Here is a 19,206-nt window from a genome sequence, read left to right on the forward strand (position 1 = left end):
GTTTTATAAAATGCTATCTGCATAAAGCGCTGTGAAATAATGAAGACTGGAGTTGTTTTAAGACGGCAGCGATCCACTTTTATCTCAACTGCATTCAGATTAGCCATTAGCTTGTTTGTCTTGTTATATTTAAACTCTTTCTTTTTTTCATATGTAGGTCATTTAAAAGCCATCTAAAACAGGCAAAGCATTAACTGTTTGTAATGTTTTTGTTGAAACCATTTTACAAGATGTTTGAATTGTTCCTTTAAGTTTTTTCTTACTGTTTCAATCATATTTTAAGCTGTTCTGTTTATTAAAAAGTCTTTTGTGAAGGGTAAGTATTTGGGTAAAATCAGGCACTAAATCGTGCAAGTCTAAGTATTGAAAACATCATGGCTTGCGTCGTAACTTTTTCTATAAAAATCACATAAAATGTTCTTTTTCTTGATGCTTGGTCCCATCTCATCGAAAACACACAAAACAGGTTGAACAAACAAACAAAGTAAACACCCTGCTGAAATAAACTTGAACAGTAACATTCGAGTTTCGTGTCTGTTTCATGTTCTTTGTTTTGTGAGAACAGATTCAGTTGGATGTTTTGTTTTTCATATTTGCTGAAGATTCATCTCCATTCTGGCTGAACGTGTCCGTGCAGCTCATTGGTTCCTCGTCAATCCTTCTGCATTTACACTGATCACAGTTGAAACCTTTGCTTACAATCAAAAGCACCTGATTTCTTATAGCTTGATGAAGTATATTTAAGAATACCAACACAATCCTGCTTTTAGAGCAGCTTCAAATGCAGAAAATACAGACGTTTTATTCTAGTTTCCAGCCCCTAAGTGTTTGGAGATTCACAGTGAGTATTGTGACTGGATCAGTAAGAGCAGCACGGGGAAATCCAGCCCTTTAGAAATATTGTTTAATCGTATTATGGGTCAAAGGCATCACCAACACCAGCATCTATTTGCTGAACCTCTCAGAACATTTTTATCAGCTGTCCGACAGCCAAATCTGGGATGAAGCTCTAAAATATATCCTGGGCAACACTCACACTCACTCAGATTGGTCTTTTCATGTGTGCAAAATTGGACGTTCAGTAGCCAAAAGCCAGGAAACACAGAAAGAGGAAGAGTTTGTCTCCATTTGTTTTGCACATCTCGTAGTTCCTTCCTGTTTTATCTTCAGACCACTTCATTTTTAGAACGTGACCAGGGTGTAGACCATACTGCAGAAAAAATAATACCAAAAAGTTAAGAGAGCACAGTTCATACAACAACACAACAAAAGCTCAAATTCATCTCTGAACTTTAATCAAAGTTCCTTTTCATTGGGTGATGATCCCGCTTCTCTCCCCATGACCTATTAGAATGACTCAAGAATGTGGAAAAATTGGAAAACCTTCAGTCTGCAGGCAATCATAACAAATTTACAGTCATGGCACTCACCAAATTGTTTCTCCATGCTATTTTCCATGTTCCCAAGATGCTCTCTCACTGCATTTTATACTTCTACCCTGGCACAATTATCTCAAACCACTAAAGGATGCAGTAGATCAGCACTACCATCACAGGTGTGCTAGGTTGTTTCAATGACTTTGTGACAACCATGGTCAACACCCAGGCATGAGGCCAGCACAGCTAGTCCTGCTTCTAGTTCTTGGCAATAAAGGTAGTTCATAGTACATCCGAACAGTTGGATAACAGCCACGTGATATTTTAGCGATATTTTGGTTTATTTCATGACAAAAAAAAAGTTTTTTTTCAAAGTCATATTTTTACCATGTTATTCATACATTTATAAATGTCATAGTTCCAAACTAAATATTGAATTTACAAGCTAAATATTTAGTTTACAAACTAAATACGTAACTTGCAAGTTAAATATTTATGTCTGACTTAAATATTTTGTTAGCTAATTAAATATTTATTTTGGAAATTAAATGTTTAGTTTGGAAAATAAATATTTAGGTCCGAGCTAAATATTCAGTTAGAAAATTAAATATTTATGTAGGAATTAAATGTTTGGCTTAGAAATTAAATGTTTAGTTTGGAAATTAAGTGTTTAGTTTTAAAAATAATTATTTAGCTTGGAAATTAAATATTTAATATACACCTAAATGTTTAGTTCACAAACTAAATATTTAACTTGCAAGTTAAATATTTAGTTTGTAAAACAAACATTTAGCTTTGACCAACAAAGTCCATGCTCAATAATGTACGTATACAATCCAACAATTTTCAGTCAGGTCATCTGGTCTCTCTTGTAAATGAATCCTCGAGGCTCAGTGGGATTTACCTGTCTAAATAAAGGTTGAATGAATCTGGACAGTTTCGGGGTTTTTTTGCTGCTGAAACGTTTCACCTTCCATCCAGAAGACTTTATTAGTCAAGGAAACACAACACAAAACTGATTCTTCCCTCAACTTTGTTGTTTTTGAACCAGTTTGATATGAATGTCGACGAGGAAGAGGGCTGGCACCGGAGGAGGGGGCGTGCCAAAGAGACCATCTTAGCACCAACATAACTGGTTTGTTCCACTTTGGAGTAAGCTGTTGAGGGAAGAATCAGTTTTGTGTTGTGTGTTTCCTTGACTGATGAAGCCTTCTGGATGGAAGGTGAAACATTTCAGCACACACAAAAAAAAAGAAACTGTCCAGATGACGTGACTGAAAATTGTTGGATTTAGCTTTGACATAAACATTTAGTTTTTAAACTAAATATTTAGTGTGGAGCTAAATATTTAGCTTGCTAACTAAATATTTAACTTACAAGTTAAGCATTTAATTTGTAAACTAAATATTTAGTTTGTAAATTAAGTATTTAGTTAGTGAACTATGACATTTATAAATGTATGAATCATGGTGAAAATATGACTTTGAAAACAAAATTTTGTTAATTTTTGACTGTGTAACGTTACAAATGGCACCCCATAATCGGACTAGTTGAAGCGAAATGATAGTGTTGCTGTCTGAGCACTTTTCCTCATAAACAAGCATGCCAACAAACTTCTGACCAATCACACAATACTTTGCACATACTGCTGTGCAAAAAAGTCTGGTCTGGGCCTTGTCGAGAAGGGGCAGATGAAGCTACTCCGACAACAAAATGATGCAATTTTTGGCACGCAACTACACCAATGAGAGACAATTTCTCAGCTTCAAAGGGACTATGCAGGGCCTTTAAGCCTTACGTGACATGGGCTCCACTTTATGGATGCGCTGCCACCACAGTTACCAACTTCCATTCACCACCATGATCATAAACCATCTCAACTTTCCTAAAGAAGTTCTGTGCATGATCAAAACCATCGTGGACCTATCACACTTCACCACCTGTAAAGGATCCCTCATTTTATTCCTGATTCGCACCTGAAAATCTCTTCAAGACTCTGCAAGGACCATCTATGCTCTGGATGATTATTTATGTTGCACTTTAGTAGGATTGTCTTCCAGTGTCAAGGGGGCTTAAGAACAAAAGTCTACTGGGACAACTACGCACCTGTACAGGTAATAGAAGAAAGAGAGCAAATAAAAGCCCAGTTTACACCAGGACTCCTTCTGACAGTAGTTGAGGATGTCTGCATTCATCACGCTGACAGGATCATACATAACCTCTGATCCATCAGCTGGCCGATGAAAAAACCTAAAAAAAAGACAAGAAATTTGGCTCACGCACCCATCAGCCCAACACGTGAATCAGACATCTGTTATGGGACCTTACCTCCACAGATGGTAGAAGAGCAGTGGGATATTTAGGCCAAGAGTGACCCATTCTCCGGCACACATGAACATCAAGCAGAAGAGCCCGTGTATGGAGTACTCTGGTACCACCAACTAATCAGAACAGACACAGTGACTCTATTACATGTATATTTGATATATTTCATGTAAAACAAGCTGATGTTGTTTCACAGCAACAGCTCCTTGGAGAACATGTTTTGTGCTTAATGAGATGGAAGTAAAGTGTGGGAAACAAAAGCACCTTCGTCTAGAAGGTGTTAATGCTACTCATGACCAGCTGCTGGTAGAAGTGCCATAACAGCTTCTTGTGTGTGTAGACGGGTTCTCATACACTTACAGGAATTATCTAACCATCTGCACAAAGATGTTGTGCTTTAACAAGTTTTTCAAGTTGCTAACTTCCTTCTAGACACATGAAGCTCAGTCTACCAGCCTACAGCCTTTAAAATTACAACCTATTTTTGTGTGCACGGCTTTTTGTATTTTAGGCTGTGCACAATATTTTGTTATCCACCTCAACTCGTTTTATACCGACCATGGCAGCTGCCCTCACATTTCTGATTTAATCTCGTAGAATACACTTTTGAAGTGAATTTAGACAGATTTGGACCAGTTTTTGAATAAATCTCATGCTGTATATGTGAATCTTTGGGGCTGTAGCCTCTGAAGTTTTTTGTCACTAGGAGAGCTCGCTTTCAATTAAAAAAAACACATCTGTAACTTTCCAGAATTACAGAAGCTAAAGTAAGAAGCTCATAAGAACTATTCAAATATTTTGAGAGGAAATTTGTTGTACAAGATTTTTGGACAAGTTTAAAATTCAAGCAATAAGACTGTGAGACTCTGTAAGGAAACATTTTAAGACATTTTGGAGACTCTTGGATGTTGCTTAGCAGCTAGCCAACAACAGGCACAGCTCAGTGAGATATTATTTTACATATAATTAATGTAAGTTCAGAGGCAAAATAGACAGCTCTCCTGGTGCTATTGTTGGATGTAACTGTGACCCTGTGTACATAATTTCGTTCCACCTCATGTACCACATGTGATGGAAATGACAATAAAGAACCTTGAACTTGAACAGAGACGTGAAGATTCTTAAACTAAAACTGACTTATCATCCAAGTTCATGCTCAATAATCCAGGTAAAAAAAAAATCTAACAAAGCTGAATCAGGTCCTCTGGACATTTTTTTTGTTGTTGAAATGTTTCGTCTTTCATCCAAAGGACTTCATCAGTCCGAGGAGCCACAACAAACTCAGTCTTATAAGCATCACACTCATATAGTGGGCCAACAGGTGTGGTGGTGAGAAGATGGTTTCTGGAGTCCGCCCTCTCCCCCGTCAACTCATCTGAGGCAGCCATAGCCAAAGTGGTTCAAAACATCAAAGGACTGATGAAGTCCTAAAAGCTGCCTCAGATGAGTCGACGGGGGAGAGGGCGGACTCCAGAAACCATCTTATCACTATCAAACTGGTTGGTCCACTGTGAGTGTGCTGCTTATAAGACTGAGTTTGTTGTGGCTCCACGTCCTTTGGATGAAAGAAGAAACGTTTCAACAACAAAAAAAGAAACAATCCAGAGGACCTGACTTAACTTTGTTTGAAAATTGGCATCTTTTAAAATGTATGTGATTTAGTGACACGTGGGGGCAAAGTTTAAAATCCAGCTACTATACTACTTCCTACCATAGCACATATGTAGCACAGTAAAAGTATTAAGAAGACGAGAAATCAATAAAAAATATTGAAAGTACTATGCATTGTTATTGTATGTGCCCATATATGACAAAATTTGTTTCTGCTTTTGTAATAAGTTATATACCCCCAAGTGTATTCAAGTCATTTAAGTGATTCTTGCTCAAGGATACCGTGACATACGGATATTTTATATTATTATTAATATTGTATTTATTAACCTTTGCTTAAGCAGGTTAATCCCATTGAGATCACAGATCTCTTTTTCAGGGAGGGCATGAAAGCAGCCTAACAGGCACGTTTGTGAACTGGCAAAGAAGGGCATTAAACTTGCAACTTTCCAGTTCTACGTCGTCTGCCCACTGCTCTACAGTCGACCAGCTAAGACAAACTCATCTAAACAGCAACCAGAAGGATGTTAAGAGTGTGAGTGCAAAATTGGAAATAATAACTCAGTCCTGGGGACAGCATGGTGGCGCAACTGGTAGAGCTGCTGCCTCTCAGCGAGCAGGTCCTTGGTTCAAACCCCGGTCCAGGGGCCTTTCTGGGTGGAGTTTGCATGTTCTCTCCGTACATGCGTGGGTTTTCTCCGGGTACTCCGGTTTCCTCCCACAGTCCAAAAACATGCATGTTAGGCTGATTGGTAACTCTAAATTGTCCCTAGGTGTGAGTAAGAGAGTGAATGTTTGTTTGTCTCGTTTGTCTCTATGTGGCCCTGTGATGGACTTGCGACCCGTCCAGGGTGTACCCCGCCCCTCGCACAGTGATTGCTGGACATGGGCACCAGCGACCCCCGTGACCCAAAATGGAATAAGCGGGTAAAGAAAATGGATGGATGGATGAACTCAGTCCTGACTTTTTTAAATACAATAAAATAAAATAAAAACAAAATGGCAATTGTTATTGTGCAGCAAGCTGTGCTACAGTATTTGTATGAATTGAATATTTCTTTACAGGTATACCATTACTGATTTGTTTGGGCCTAAGTTGGGCCCAGCAGAGTGGACCTGTGTGAACACAGTGTCATGTCGCTTTTGATGAAGCTAAAAAAAAGTCATTGCTGCCTGATTCCAGATCGAAACTGAAATTTATGTTGTCAAGCACATCTTCTCCTGCACCTCACAGGTAATTGGACTTCACATTTTCATGTCGGCAACAATATTGAAAACTGTGCATCAAGCTGCTCCTTCCACAGTTACAATATATGGTGACATACTGGTTTTATAGCAGGGACACTTACGGCCCTGCACCGTATTTTTATGGAGGCACGTTCTGATATGATCTATCAATCAGTTTACAAGCTTCATGCAGGTCAATATCATTTTTAAAAGGTTTTATTTCCATATTTTAACTGTGAAGAAAACCAATTAAACATTTATTGTTATTCCCAGTTTGATCCCTGCATTTACCACATAAATACATTACATGGGGTATTTGTCCTGATTTGCTGCTTTAGGTATTATTTATTTATTGATCTCCTGCCTATTTTAGGTACTTGCTCTAATTGATCATCTTCCACTGTATTTCTAAAATGCATCAAGAGCATTTCAAGCTTTCAGAGACACATATTTTTTCTTCCCCTTAAAAGTCTTGAAATACAGTAATACAATAAAAGAAACAAACAAGGTTAAACCCTTGATGGCATCTCCGTCAGTGCATGTCTGAAGCTCTGAAATGGTGGGCTGTGGGGAACATGTGAACGTGTGCGTCACAGTCCTCTCACAATAGTTCGGGAGACAAATGGTCATGTCTGTCTGAAGCCCCTCTGCTTTAGTCATCTGCCACCAGAAGGTGAAAACCATCTATTACTCACTCTGCGAAGCAGGTTGCAGATCCGCTCGATGTTCAGAATCCTCTCTCTCTGGGGAGTGGACAGAAAGAAAAGTCTGGTCAACATTCTGCATATGTTTTGTTGTGCAAGCTGGAATAAAGCATGCTCCTTGTCTTAACCAGTTTGAGCTGGAGCCTTTCTCCAGGGATCACTGGGCAAAATGCAGGACACACCCACAGATCGTCAATCCACACCACATAGAAATGAAAAAACATTTTCACTCACTCTGCTAGAGACAGTTTAGTATAGCTAGTTAACCAAGCATGCATGGTTTTAGATCGTGGGAGGAAAGTGGAATACACAAAGGAAACCAATGCATACACGGAGAGAGCATGAGCTCCATAAAGAAAAGTCCCAGCTGGAAGTCGAACCTGTGACCTTCTTGCTTCCAAGCAACAGGACTGATCTACTGCACCACCACGCAGTTTGTGCAAAAAATTACTTTGAATTGAAGGAATGAACTGATCATGAAGACACTTAGATACTTCAACTATTTTAAAGTGGAGGTCTGTAGAAATGAAATAAAACATTAATATCTTACCTGTTGTAGATAGAATTTTAAACAGCCTCAGTTTGGAGAAATATGAGTTCAAGTTTAAAACGACTAATGGCTAGTCTGAATGCAGAAGTGGCTAGCTTCTGTTTTAAAACAGTTCTAATCTGAAAAATGTGCTACTGTTATTTTTATAAACCTGTACACACACCTGTGACTTTCACAGTACAGAAATATTAAAATAGAATTTAGATATTTACAAGTACAACTAGTGGCAGCAGCAGCTAGCTTTAGAACTTCCTGTTTCTGCAGGTGAATAGGTTTTAATTAATAGTATTTGCATGAATTATATATATATATATATATATATATATATATATATATAAAGATAAAATTGGAGTTGGTTCAAGACAACAAATTCCACTTTGAAGCTTTGGAACAGGGTCTGCTCAGACCATAATGATGAGCTAATGGCTAGTCCGGACCCACCTCCAAAATAAGTTTTGCAGACTTAAAATAACTCAGATCTTCATAATTTATAACAAATGAAAACAATGTTTTATAATTCTTTACATCACCATAATGTTTACATTACATAGATCTTCCAGCAGAGTTATTAAGAAGTCAAGTCCAGTTTGTAAATGAGAACTGGTTCTCAAACATTTCACCTGGTAAAATAAAGATCATATCAAATAAAAAAAAACCATCAGAACCCTCAGTGTTGCAGTGCTGCCATGGCCATGTGCGTACAATTAACCACACAACGAAATAACCATGTCATGAGAAATTGATGGCTGTGTAAATAATGGTTACATAAACCTCTCTGAACCTTTGGATATTAAAGCTGTTTAAAAATGGCACCAGTCCACCCTGCACTCAGCATTTAAACTAGCTGGACTCCTTTTCTTTAAACTGAGTCTGATCAAAGAACTATCTACTACAGGTACGATATTGTTTACTGATTAATTTTCCCCACTTCAAAATGAATGACCTGTCACTTTATACTTTATACAATGTTATGACTGAAACGAACCAGTAATATATCACATAAATACTCCTGAAGTAATACGTTTGTGAGGGATGTAAATGCCTGCCGTGGTGTTTCTGCCACAGATCTTCAACCTGACAGATTTTTAAAAACGGGATTAGGAAGCCCAGATTGATTGCATTCTTCGACACAAATCCCAGCTGCTCCGTTTAAAAGAACAAACAACTGTGCTGTGAAAGATGACAGAGGGCTTAATTATGAGCTCTGAGATGAAAACATCCATCTTAAACGGCATTGATTAGTCAGCAGACGGTGCTTGTTGTAACGTTGACGTTTTAATTGTCCATTGACAGGCGGGCAAGAGAAAATAGATGTTTTACTCGAGCTCATTGACACAGATGGCTGGATTCCATCAGCAGGTTATGAGAGCAGGGAAACTATAATACATTTATTCCAGTATAGAGCATATGGATCAATTATTTGTTTTCTTTGTTTATAAATTGGAAATCTCCCTCTGAGCTGGGGGTAAATTTTACCCTGACTTTTTATCTCATCAGTGTGTACTTTTTGCCTCTTTTTCCAGCTTCATGCCTCACATCCCTGCACACCACCGGGCTTCAGCTTGTAAAAAGCCCCAGTGCTTGACCTGCCATGCCTGTAGAGGCTTGGGCGTGTTATTAAACCTGTAAATTGCTGTGCTGCTCAGATTTTACGGCCAGCAGCTTCCCCGAGGTGCCCTTATTTGTGTCAGGGCTCGCAGGTTAATTTGAACAACTCCAATAAAGAAACGTAACAGAGGACATCCATCAAAAGCAGTAGAGACATTTCAGCGTTCAATAAAAGAGCAAAAATGACAAGATGAAGGGTTCCATATTGGGACTGAAAATCTAAATTACTGTTCGATGATAAAGGTTACGACACTTTCATTTTTAATCTAAAAGAATGCTTTAGTTCCTTTGAAATGGCTTTCTGAGTCATATCTTGTTTTGAATAAAGTTTGGAGAAACAGAGTGGACTGGTTCCAACGCAGCTGAGACCAAAGAGGATCGCTGCCGTTTTGAAATCAACTCCAATCTCAGAAATGTTATAGGAGTTTATGTAAACAATGTTTTAAAGCTTTGTATCACCATCAGTTTCACATTACACTATGTAATGCATGGAATCCTATGATTATTCACAAAGTTAAACAACAACAGTTAGCTGTAGCACTCCTAGCCTGGCTGGTATTTTGCAATATTTGACCAAATAACAAATAAAACTGGTAGTTATGTAAAGATGATTAAAATAGCATGTGCACAAACTACTGCTGTAATGTTTTGAAGGCTGAAATTGTTTTAAAATTAAAATTCAATTCAATTCTGTTTCTTTATATAGGGCCAAATCACAACAGAAGTTGTCTCAGGGCACTGAAACATTCACATACATGTAGAATCAGAATCAACCTTTATTGTCTTTGCACTGAAGCACAACAAAATGTAATTTTGACAGTTTGTGCACAGAACTATTAAAATGTTGACACTACCATCAGTTTCGCAATGCACTATTATTAAAATGAAATGTTATAGCAGCAACAATCAAAGTTTGTGCACAATTTCAAATTAAAGAAAAGCCAGTTGGTAAAGTTCTCTGTCTAAGGAAGCCAGCAAACATGTTGAATCATCACTTCGTCACATTCTCACATCCTGAGCAAGCACAATGGCAACAGCGGAAAAGAAAAACTCCCTGCTTTAAATCTGCTTTAAAATAGGACCAGTCAGACCAGCCAAATTATAAGCATCATTAGCGAGGGATGAGTGGTGGCACAGAAGTTAGAGAAGGTGAGCCAATAATCAGAAAGTCGTCGGTTCAACTCCCTGGACCGACAATGTAAAAGTGTGGGTGGGAAAGGTGAAACACCCACAACTGCCTCCACCCTCATTTGCTCCATTCTGGACCCTTGAGCAAGGACCTTGACCCCCATCATCTGCTCCTCTGGGCGCCCTAGAAAGCAGCTCTCTGCTCCACACAGAGGGCTGTGGTAGCTCAGTGGTCTGTGGTTGCGTCAGGAAGGACATCTGGCATCAATATAATTGCCAAGTCTTTGTGCAAGTCAGTCCGCTGTGGTGACCCCTGAAGTAAGGAGCAGCCGAAAGAAAAAATAAACACATACAAATAAGCTGATGATTAGTTTCAGAGCAGCCCTTAAACAATTCCAGTCTTCAAAAAAAATCACAACATTTTGCGCAAAAGTTCATATTTAAAAAAAGTTAATATTTAAAACTTTACAATTTTACTTTGAATTTCTTGATTATATTGCCAGAAAGATTTAGATATTTCTGCAGGCATAGATGTCCTGGAAGTGCTACAGCTAGCTGCTGCTGGTTGGTTTTATGATGCAAAAAACCTTTAACATTTCATTTTAATAATAGTGCATTGCAAAACTGATGGTAGTGTAAAAGTTTAAAAAGTTTTTGCACAAACTTGGGATTTTTGGTCACTGAAGGAGATTTTTTTACAGCACTTTGGTCTTGGTCCTGCTCAGACTAGCCATTAGCTCGTCGGATGTAAATACTGTTTCTCTAATAGAGGCTGTTCAAGAAGCTGTTCAGACCAGGTAAAATACAACTCATGGCAAAAATTATGGAATCACTCAATTCAAGAAAAAAAAAAAAAAAACCTGCCCTATCAGTACTTCAATCATTCTGGTTCCAGCTGTCTCTTATTGCTGTTCCCAGATCAGCTCTGCAGGTTGGAGCCTCGTCAGTGACTGTTTTCTTCCATTTCCACCTGAGACATTTAACAGGATTAAGACCAGCACCATCTGAAAGCCATGTTCTTGACGTTATGTCTTTCTTGAAAGAAAGTTTTCATAAAAAAAATGTCCAGTTTTAATGTCGGCTTTGGCATTTATTGAAAGTTCAATGATTGTGTGACATACAGGCCCAGATCATTAACGATTAACTTTTGTTTGATCTTTCTGTCTGTAAATCTAATTTCTTTTAGACGATTTCTTACAGTTTGCTCACGCTGACTCCAGCTTCCACCCTCTAGTTTTTTGTTGTTTTGTTTTATTGTTTATTTTCAGTTTTTGAGACATTTTTGCTTTAAGTTTTCTATCTTGACTCTTTGATGTCTTCTTTGGTCGACCAGTATGCTTCCTTTTACAACCTTCCCTTTTTTTGTACATGGTCCAGATTGTAGACACAGCTGAGTGGGAAAAGTAACTTCTGCAACATCCCATGATAATTTTTCTTCATCTTTGTTTCACCCGACATCTCTGGTGTTGGAGCCATCCTCTTTGTGCAACCGTTCCACAAGAAATGAACACTTTTACAAAAAATGAGGACTAATCATCAGATTTAATCTGATGCAGGTTTGTTTTACAACTGCAAATTACAGAATGATTCCTTATGTTTTAGGAATAAAGTGATTCCATAATTCTGCAATTTGATCTAAAAAAGCAACTGTGATTGACTACAGTAATTATATTTTTTTTAATTGTTTTTTTCATGCCAGAAAGTTAGAATTTTTAATAAATTATAGTTTGGAGGCATGTCTGTGATAAAGAGATACTCTACCCTCCACTCTTCAACAGAAATGCACATCAAAATTAAATCTGCAGCAAATAAAATGGCTTGAAATTAAATATATTGTCAATTTCAAATTGTTGATTTTGTTTTTATCAACTAAATACTGTTGTTACTTTGCATAAAATAGCTTTTTGATGTTTTTTTTTTTTTTTTTTTATCTTCCAAAGCCTTTAATGAGGAAATAATTGGACGCTGATTCTTGGTTCAGCAGGTCATCATGTTTTATAAAAGTCCAACTCTGAATATTTATCAGCAACACAAATTTGACCTGTGAACACGACTCCATGTTGACTTTTTGTAATTCCTCCCTTGCTCACAAATGTCCACGGCTTTGCTCCGTTTTGTACACAGCAGCATCTGAACATGCGTTTCTGTCAACTAACATCCAAAACCATCGCTGTTTATTTACCCAGCCTGTTTTTTGTCTCTGTTTGTCCAGTTTGTTGGATTTGGGAGACACTGGGAACATCCTGGCAGATCATGCTACATGTCTGACATATTCAACTTGTCTCATAAAGCACAGAACAGCAATCCAGAGCCTTAACACGAATCCCAGCGACACGGAGCTTGAAATGTAAAAGCAAATATTGACGTTTTATCAGAGATAGTTATAGATTTTACAGGTGGTGCAGTTATAGTGTCCGCTTCCTGTGGCTGGCGTGCCTCCACACACCCACGGTCTGTTTTCACAGCTTCCTCTCCCACTCCTCATCCCTCCCTCAGTTCAGATGAAGGTTCACATGGCTGCCAGAACATTGACTGTCCTGTGAAAAAGATATTCACAGCTGCTGCTAACTTGCTAAACGAAGGATGGCGGTCTCCTCTGACTCATAATGATGCTGTTTAATTTGAGACTCAAGTAACAATACCACCGGAGTGTCTTTGAGAAGAAGACTAAAATATCTGGATACCCTGCTGGATCAAATACTTTTGTCAAAATGGCCGACACAGATAACTGACATTAGCAAACATTAGCTTAAACTCAGCAAATTTTATGGAAATTGATTTGATGCGGTAGAAGATGAGTATTATTCCAATCTCTAACAGGCACCTAAAGGCAGTGGGCAGTGGGCAGTGGGCAGTGGGCAGTGTGCATCGCTTCCAGGGCCTTTATGGGTTTTATTGTTCTTTGTCACAGAGGGAAAAGGAGGAACTGGAAATACTCTTCATCAGTCTGTTCATCCATTCGTGCACATTGTGAGCTGATAACTTGAAACATTTACAATGTGATTTCTAAATAAAGGTTGAATGAAAAAAATCCAGTCCAGAAATCACTTATCTCTAAAACTAAAAACATTCACTATTCAAAGCCCTCAGAAACGAAGGACATCGACATACCACTTTTTTGTGAAGTGCATGTGAAAAGTTTTGTTCCAGTTGCAGATGATGGAAAGCAGCACAGTTTCTCTTTGCACAAGAGGCAGCTTCATTGAAACAAATCTCCTTTACTGATTGGGCCAAAGAGACGTCTTTGTAGAGGTTTGATTGCTTCAATCTGCATACAAATGAGTACTCAAGGAAACGCTGTCTGGATGCTACAGAGGCAATCACCTCGACGCTTCATTAATGAGAACTGAGAGCAAAGTTGAACAAATATACTGGATAATTAATGCATTGATTAAATGTAGCTGAATCTAAACAAATTCATTCAAAAATCCTAGTTCCTTTTCTTAATGATAACAGCTGGCTTGATGATTGCAATTAGTTAAAACACAACACTTGGTGACCTTCATTTCACGTTTGTAACAATGAAAATCTAAAGCTTTTCACATTTTTTTGAGTTAAATCCTCATTTTGCTCTCAGTGTCTTTGTAGAAAACAAAATGTTCATGTTGAAAGTCAAACGGAGGGATTCCTCTGTTTGCACACGAGCGTCTGATCCTTCCTGAAAGCAGTGAAACAGCAGGGTTCTTACCGCTCTGGTGGGATTGCTCTGATCAATGGGGTTTTTGAAGTCTGTGCGGAGTTCATCAAATGCAATGATCTGAAAAATAAAAGACTTGTGTGAGAATTTTATTCCCCCCCCCCTTTTTTTTTACACTTCAATCTTTCCATCCCAGCACTTGTTAACTGTTTGGTCTCAGCCAAGTGGGTCGATAGTATGGATGGTAGCACTCTATGCATCCGGCACAGCTGCAGATACATTGTTTGCGTGAAAACACACATGGTAATTTAATGGTGAATGCAATTAGTAAGAAGATCGATATTTTCCTCTTGGGATTTTTTTTTCCCTTAATGGTTGAAAAAAGCAACTTGACAAATAAATTGATTTGCATCTTCTTGGTAATTTTAACTTTAATGTTCATTTAGAAACTTCAAGATCTCTAGAGAAAAAAAATTAAAGGGAGCATAATGCAACTACTGCCTGAAACTCCAACAAACATAAAATTTATTCCATAAAATATTTGTATTAATCTAAACCAAGGATGTCCAATGTGCAGCCTGAAGGTCATCTGTGGTCCTTGAAGTGATTCTGTGCAGCCCACGACTGCAATGGTATAATTTTGGCCTGCAGACTTATGATGCAGATGTAGACATGCATATTTAACGATGATACTTTTTTTAATGTATATAAATATAATTTGTAGGTTTCACAGCAAAACAGATGAAAAATGCATTCTCAAAATGAGTAACATTACGTACTGTATTTTTTGCCATATATGTCGCACCTTTTTGCATAAATTTGCAAGTCTTGCGACTTATACACCAAAGTGACTAATATCCGTTTTTTTCCCCATATTTATAACCCAATTTTTGACTGAGATCTGATGATTTCATTCATTCTGACATGGAAAATATTGAACACTACCATTTTCAGCCATTAGAGGGCCTTTGACTAATATGGCAAGCCAAGTGTCTCATTAATAGATAAAAGTGGCTATTAATGAGACACTTGGCTTGCCGTACAAGACACCTTCGTCTTGCTCCGGAACTCCTGGAGCAAATGTCACATCAGCTGCATTTAGCCACGCCGCCCAGGTGAAATGCAGCTGATTTGACCGTTAAAGTGCATTTATTAAGGAAAAGTTCAACTGAGACACACCTTTAATATAATGTCGAGCAAACAAATAATTGTTTTTAAGCGTTAATCTTGTTAAATTTTTGTTAAGGTCTTCCCGTGCATGCTCCCGCAGCCGCCATTTGGCAGCCAATCGATTTTCGGCACAACAACGGCCCACGTTTCCGGGTGGTCAGCGGTGACACATAACAAATGCGACACATCAGCGGTGACACATAATAGATGCGACTTATATGGCGAAGTGACTAATTTATGTTTTTTCAACTTTATGAGACATATTTGGACTGTGACTTATACGGTGGTGTGACGTGTACCGTGGCAAATACGGTATAATACAAACGTTTGGCTATTATAAGCCTATTATTTTTTTCTATTTCACAAACATTTACTGATGTCTACCAAAATGTAGACTTTTGGATAATCTTTGATACAATTTGGCTAAATATAACAAAAGTTTTCAAATAAAAAAGAATCACGGTTCGTTTCATATTTGATGGTGGGAACGTGGACATTAAGTTAAAGAAATATAAAGTGGTATCATCTACATACAGTTGAACAATTTTATTATTCCCCTATGAACCTCTAGCTGTATGCTTTTTCAGTATTTAGATTACCCTTTTGGGCCTTCCATAGTTCAAATGTTTTGACTGTGCTTTGAATGTGTTGGATCTACAACAATTTCCAATTGGACAGTTTTGGCCCACACATAAAAACATTTGGAGACTCCTGATCTAAACTGACAAAAGGTCAATGTTTTGATAAATAAACTGTAAAAGAACTGTAAAGAAAAGCCAATAATAAAAAAATATATAATTAATATATATACAAATATATAAAATATAAAATAAATAAAATAGAAATATGTAAATATATGTACATAAAAACTAATAATAGAGTTGCTGTAGCTCATTAGGTTCACCATATCATAATCTGGTTTGTTTGTGTTCTTCTTCTACATAAAAAATATGGAGTTAAAATTTTTCTTTTTAATTCTGAAGATAAAAAGTCAGAGCTCAGCAGCACGGTGGCTCAGCTGGTAAAGATGCTGCCTCTCAACGAGAAGGTTGTCGGTTCAAATACCGGCCTGAGGCCTTTCTGGGTGGAGTTTGCATGTTCTCTCCATGCATGCGTGGGTTTTCTCCGGGTACTCCGGTTTCCTCCCACAGACCAAAAACATGCATGTTAGGCTGATTGGTAACTCTAAATTGTCTCTAGGTGTGAGTGAGAGAGTGAATGGTTGTTTGTCTCGTTTGTCTCTATGTGTCCCTGTGATGGACTGGAGACCTGTCCAGGGTGTCCCCCGCCTCTTGCACAGTGACTGCTGGATATGGCCACCGCTTACCCCCACGACCCAACGGGGAAAAATTGGATAAAGATGATAGATGAATGGATGGATGGATGGATGGATGGATGGATGGATGGATGGATGGATGGATGGACAGACTGATGTTTTGTCAGCTCAAAAGTTAGAATATGACATTTTTCACAAAAATTCTGCCATGTAATATTTTAAAATCATGATATTTAAGCTGCTATTGTGCAACTACTATGAAAACTTTTAAACGTGCCTGTTCAGTCATAAAAGTCCAACATTTTTTATTGTGGAGCATGGCTGAGTTACAGAGCTCCAAAGCGGGCTGTTTTTCCTCTCTCATACCACCAACATTCTGTTTTTGGGGTTAATAGACATTATTTGCTTTTATTTTTGCATCGTATGTTGTATTACTACCAAAAGTCAGAGCACATTATTTCTAACTGAACTGCACATTTTGATGAATTTTATGAGTTTTTCCAAAGCTGCAGGAGAAGCAGCTCATTGAAAATTTTAACAATTCATATAGTGCTAAGAGTTTAGTGTTAATTAGCATCTTATATTAGCAACTAAACACTCAGACTTTATTATGTAACGAAAATTAAGATATGTTTGAGAGATTTAGATTTCAGTCATGCATTAATTTGAAACTTACATTAATTCTTGTTTGCATTGAGCACAAATGTGCAGGGAATCATTTGTGCAAACCTGAATCTGGTCGATTCAGTCAGTTCACGTAAAAACAACACATTTAAAACGGACATTTTGGCACAGTAAAAGCACTCTGACAGTTGGCTGGCTAATGACAGCTCCTTGAATAATAACTCTATAAAATCACCAGTAATTCTCAGTTTAAAGGGGACCTGGTGTGCTAATTATCAGTTCAACTTTTAAATAGAAAAGCATCACTTTGACGCCTCGTCGAGAAGAATTAGAGGCATTATGTTCTAAAAAGTGAACATCGGCGCTGACTGATTTCATGAAAAGACAGCTCTTTCTGCATGTAACTGAAGAGGCCCTAGTAATTTCCCCGTTTAAGTCCATATGGCCCCCCTCCTTCATCATCTTTCACACTAAGCTGCCTTGTAAACAGATGCAGTTTCCATGGCAACATGGTGAGTCCCTCAGTGGGTGCCATGGTTACCCTCGGAGTGCAAAACATCATCATGATAAGTGGAGAGCCACATATAGCCGGGGTGCTGCATCCATATGTGGAGGCAGAGCGGGTGGGGAGGTAAACCAAATCCCATCTTGACGAGCATTTTAATCACACGGTCGAGTGCCGAGCCAGACGCACGCTCCTCGCCGTCTCTTTCACACAGAGACATGCTCGGTGACTCACATGGAGTCTCACCCACTTAGTCAATTGGTACCATTAGTCACTTCAAGTCCTGTACTCAGAAAGATGCATTTTGGATTTCACGTTGTTCTGCCTCCGTGCAGAGAATGTTAAAGGTGAGACATCAAAGCTCTGCTGTTTGCTGGGTTTGTGTGTAGCGACCAAACAAAGTGTCTCCTGCGATGTCTGTGCAAATTTCAGTCAAACATTCAGGCGGATTCACAACTGCCTGGTGGTGTATCCTGCTGGCTCTCTGTAATCATGGTGTGCAGTCTGATAAATAAGTAAATAAATAAACAAACTGTTTATTGTCTGGAATCACTGGCTGCTTTTATATGGGGGAAAGAGCAAACTGCAGTCTGAGTTTGTTAAGTTTAAAGAGGTCAGATATTTTTACCAGTGACCAAGTAACCAGGCCACTGTGTGGAAATAAATAAGAATAACTAAGCATGTCAATGCATAAATATTGAACCCCAATTCAGCTGCTTTTCTTCTGTTTCTGTTAGAATAGCTGATAGGTATCTCCCACATCTTTGGAAAACATTGTGCAAAAAGTATGTCCCAATAGAGAATAGGATGCTTTGGCTTTTGGTAGAAGCAGCTTAATGAAAATAGAACAAAAAAAAAGAGGTGCAAACAATTTCAACATTCACAAAAATGATATTTTCAGACATCAGATATTTTTCTAATATCTAATAGTGTGTTTTCTAAGGTCACTTGGAAAAAGCTGAACAAGCAGAAGATGATGGCTGGATGAATGGTTGCATGGATGATGGATGGATGGATGGATGGATGGATGGATGGATGGATGGATGGATGGATGGATGGATGGATGGATGGATGGATGGATGGATGGATGGATGGATGGATGGATGATGAATGGATGGATGAATGGATGGATGGATGATGGGTGGATGGATGGATGATGGATGGATGGATGAATGGATGATGGATAGATGGAGGGATGATGGATGATGGATGGCTGGATGATGGCTGGATGATGGATGGCTGGATGATGAATGGATGGATGAATGGATGGATGGATGATGGGTGGATGGATGGATGATGGATGGATGGATGGATGAATGGATGATGGATAGATGGAGGGATGATGGATGGATGGATGGATGGATGGATGGATGGATGATGAATGGATGGATGAATGGATGGATGGATGATGGGTGGATGGATGGATGATGGATGGATGGATGAATGTATGATGGATGGATGGATG

The 19,206-nt window shown here is 38.4% G+C and overlaps 1 protein-coding gene across 1 annotated transcript in view; it reads right to left on the minus strand.

The window, feature by feature from the left end:
* Positions 1-966: 966 nt before the first annotated feature.
* The window catches only part of cnih2 (cornichon family AMPA receptor auxiliary protein 2), a 20,377-nt gene continuing 2,137 nt past the window's right edge, over positions 967-19,206 (minus strand). Inside the window, exons 2-6 of the mRNA XM_037687463.1 lie at positions 14,218-14,286; positions 7,235-7,282; positions 3,705-3,817; positions 3,483-3,626; positions 967-1,210 (exon numbers count right to left, since the gene is read on the minus strand). Coding sequence (XP_037543391.1) covers positions 1,183-1,210; positions 3,483-3,626; positions 3,705-3,817; positions 7,235-7,282; positions 14,218-14,286 — 402 coding nt within the window. The 3' untranslated portion in view covers positions 967-1,182. The remainder of the gene's footprint in view (positions 1,211-3,482; positions 3,627-3,704; positions 3,818-7,234; positions 7,283-14,217; positions 14,287-19,206) is intronic.

The sequence above is a fragment of the Nematolebias whitei genome, chromosome 14, assembly GCF_014905685.2.
Source record: "Nematolebias whitei isolate Nwh7 chromosome 14, NemWhi1, whole genome shotgun sequence".
Lineage (NCBI taxonomy): Eukaryota > Metazoa > Chordata > Actinopteri > Cyprinodontiformes > Rivulidae > Nematolebias > Nematolebias whitei.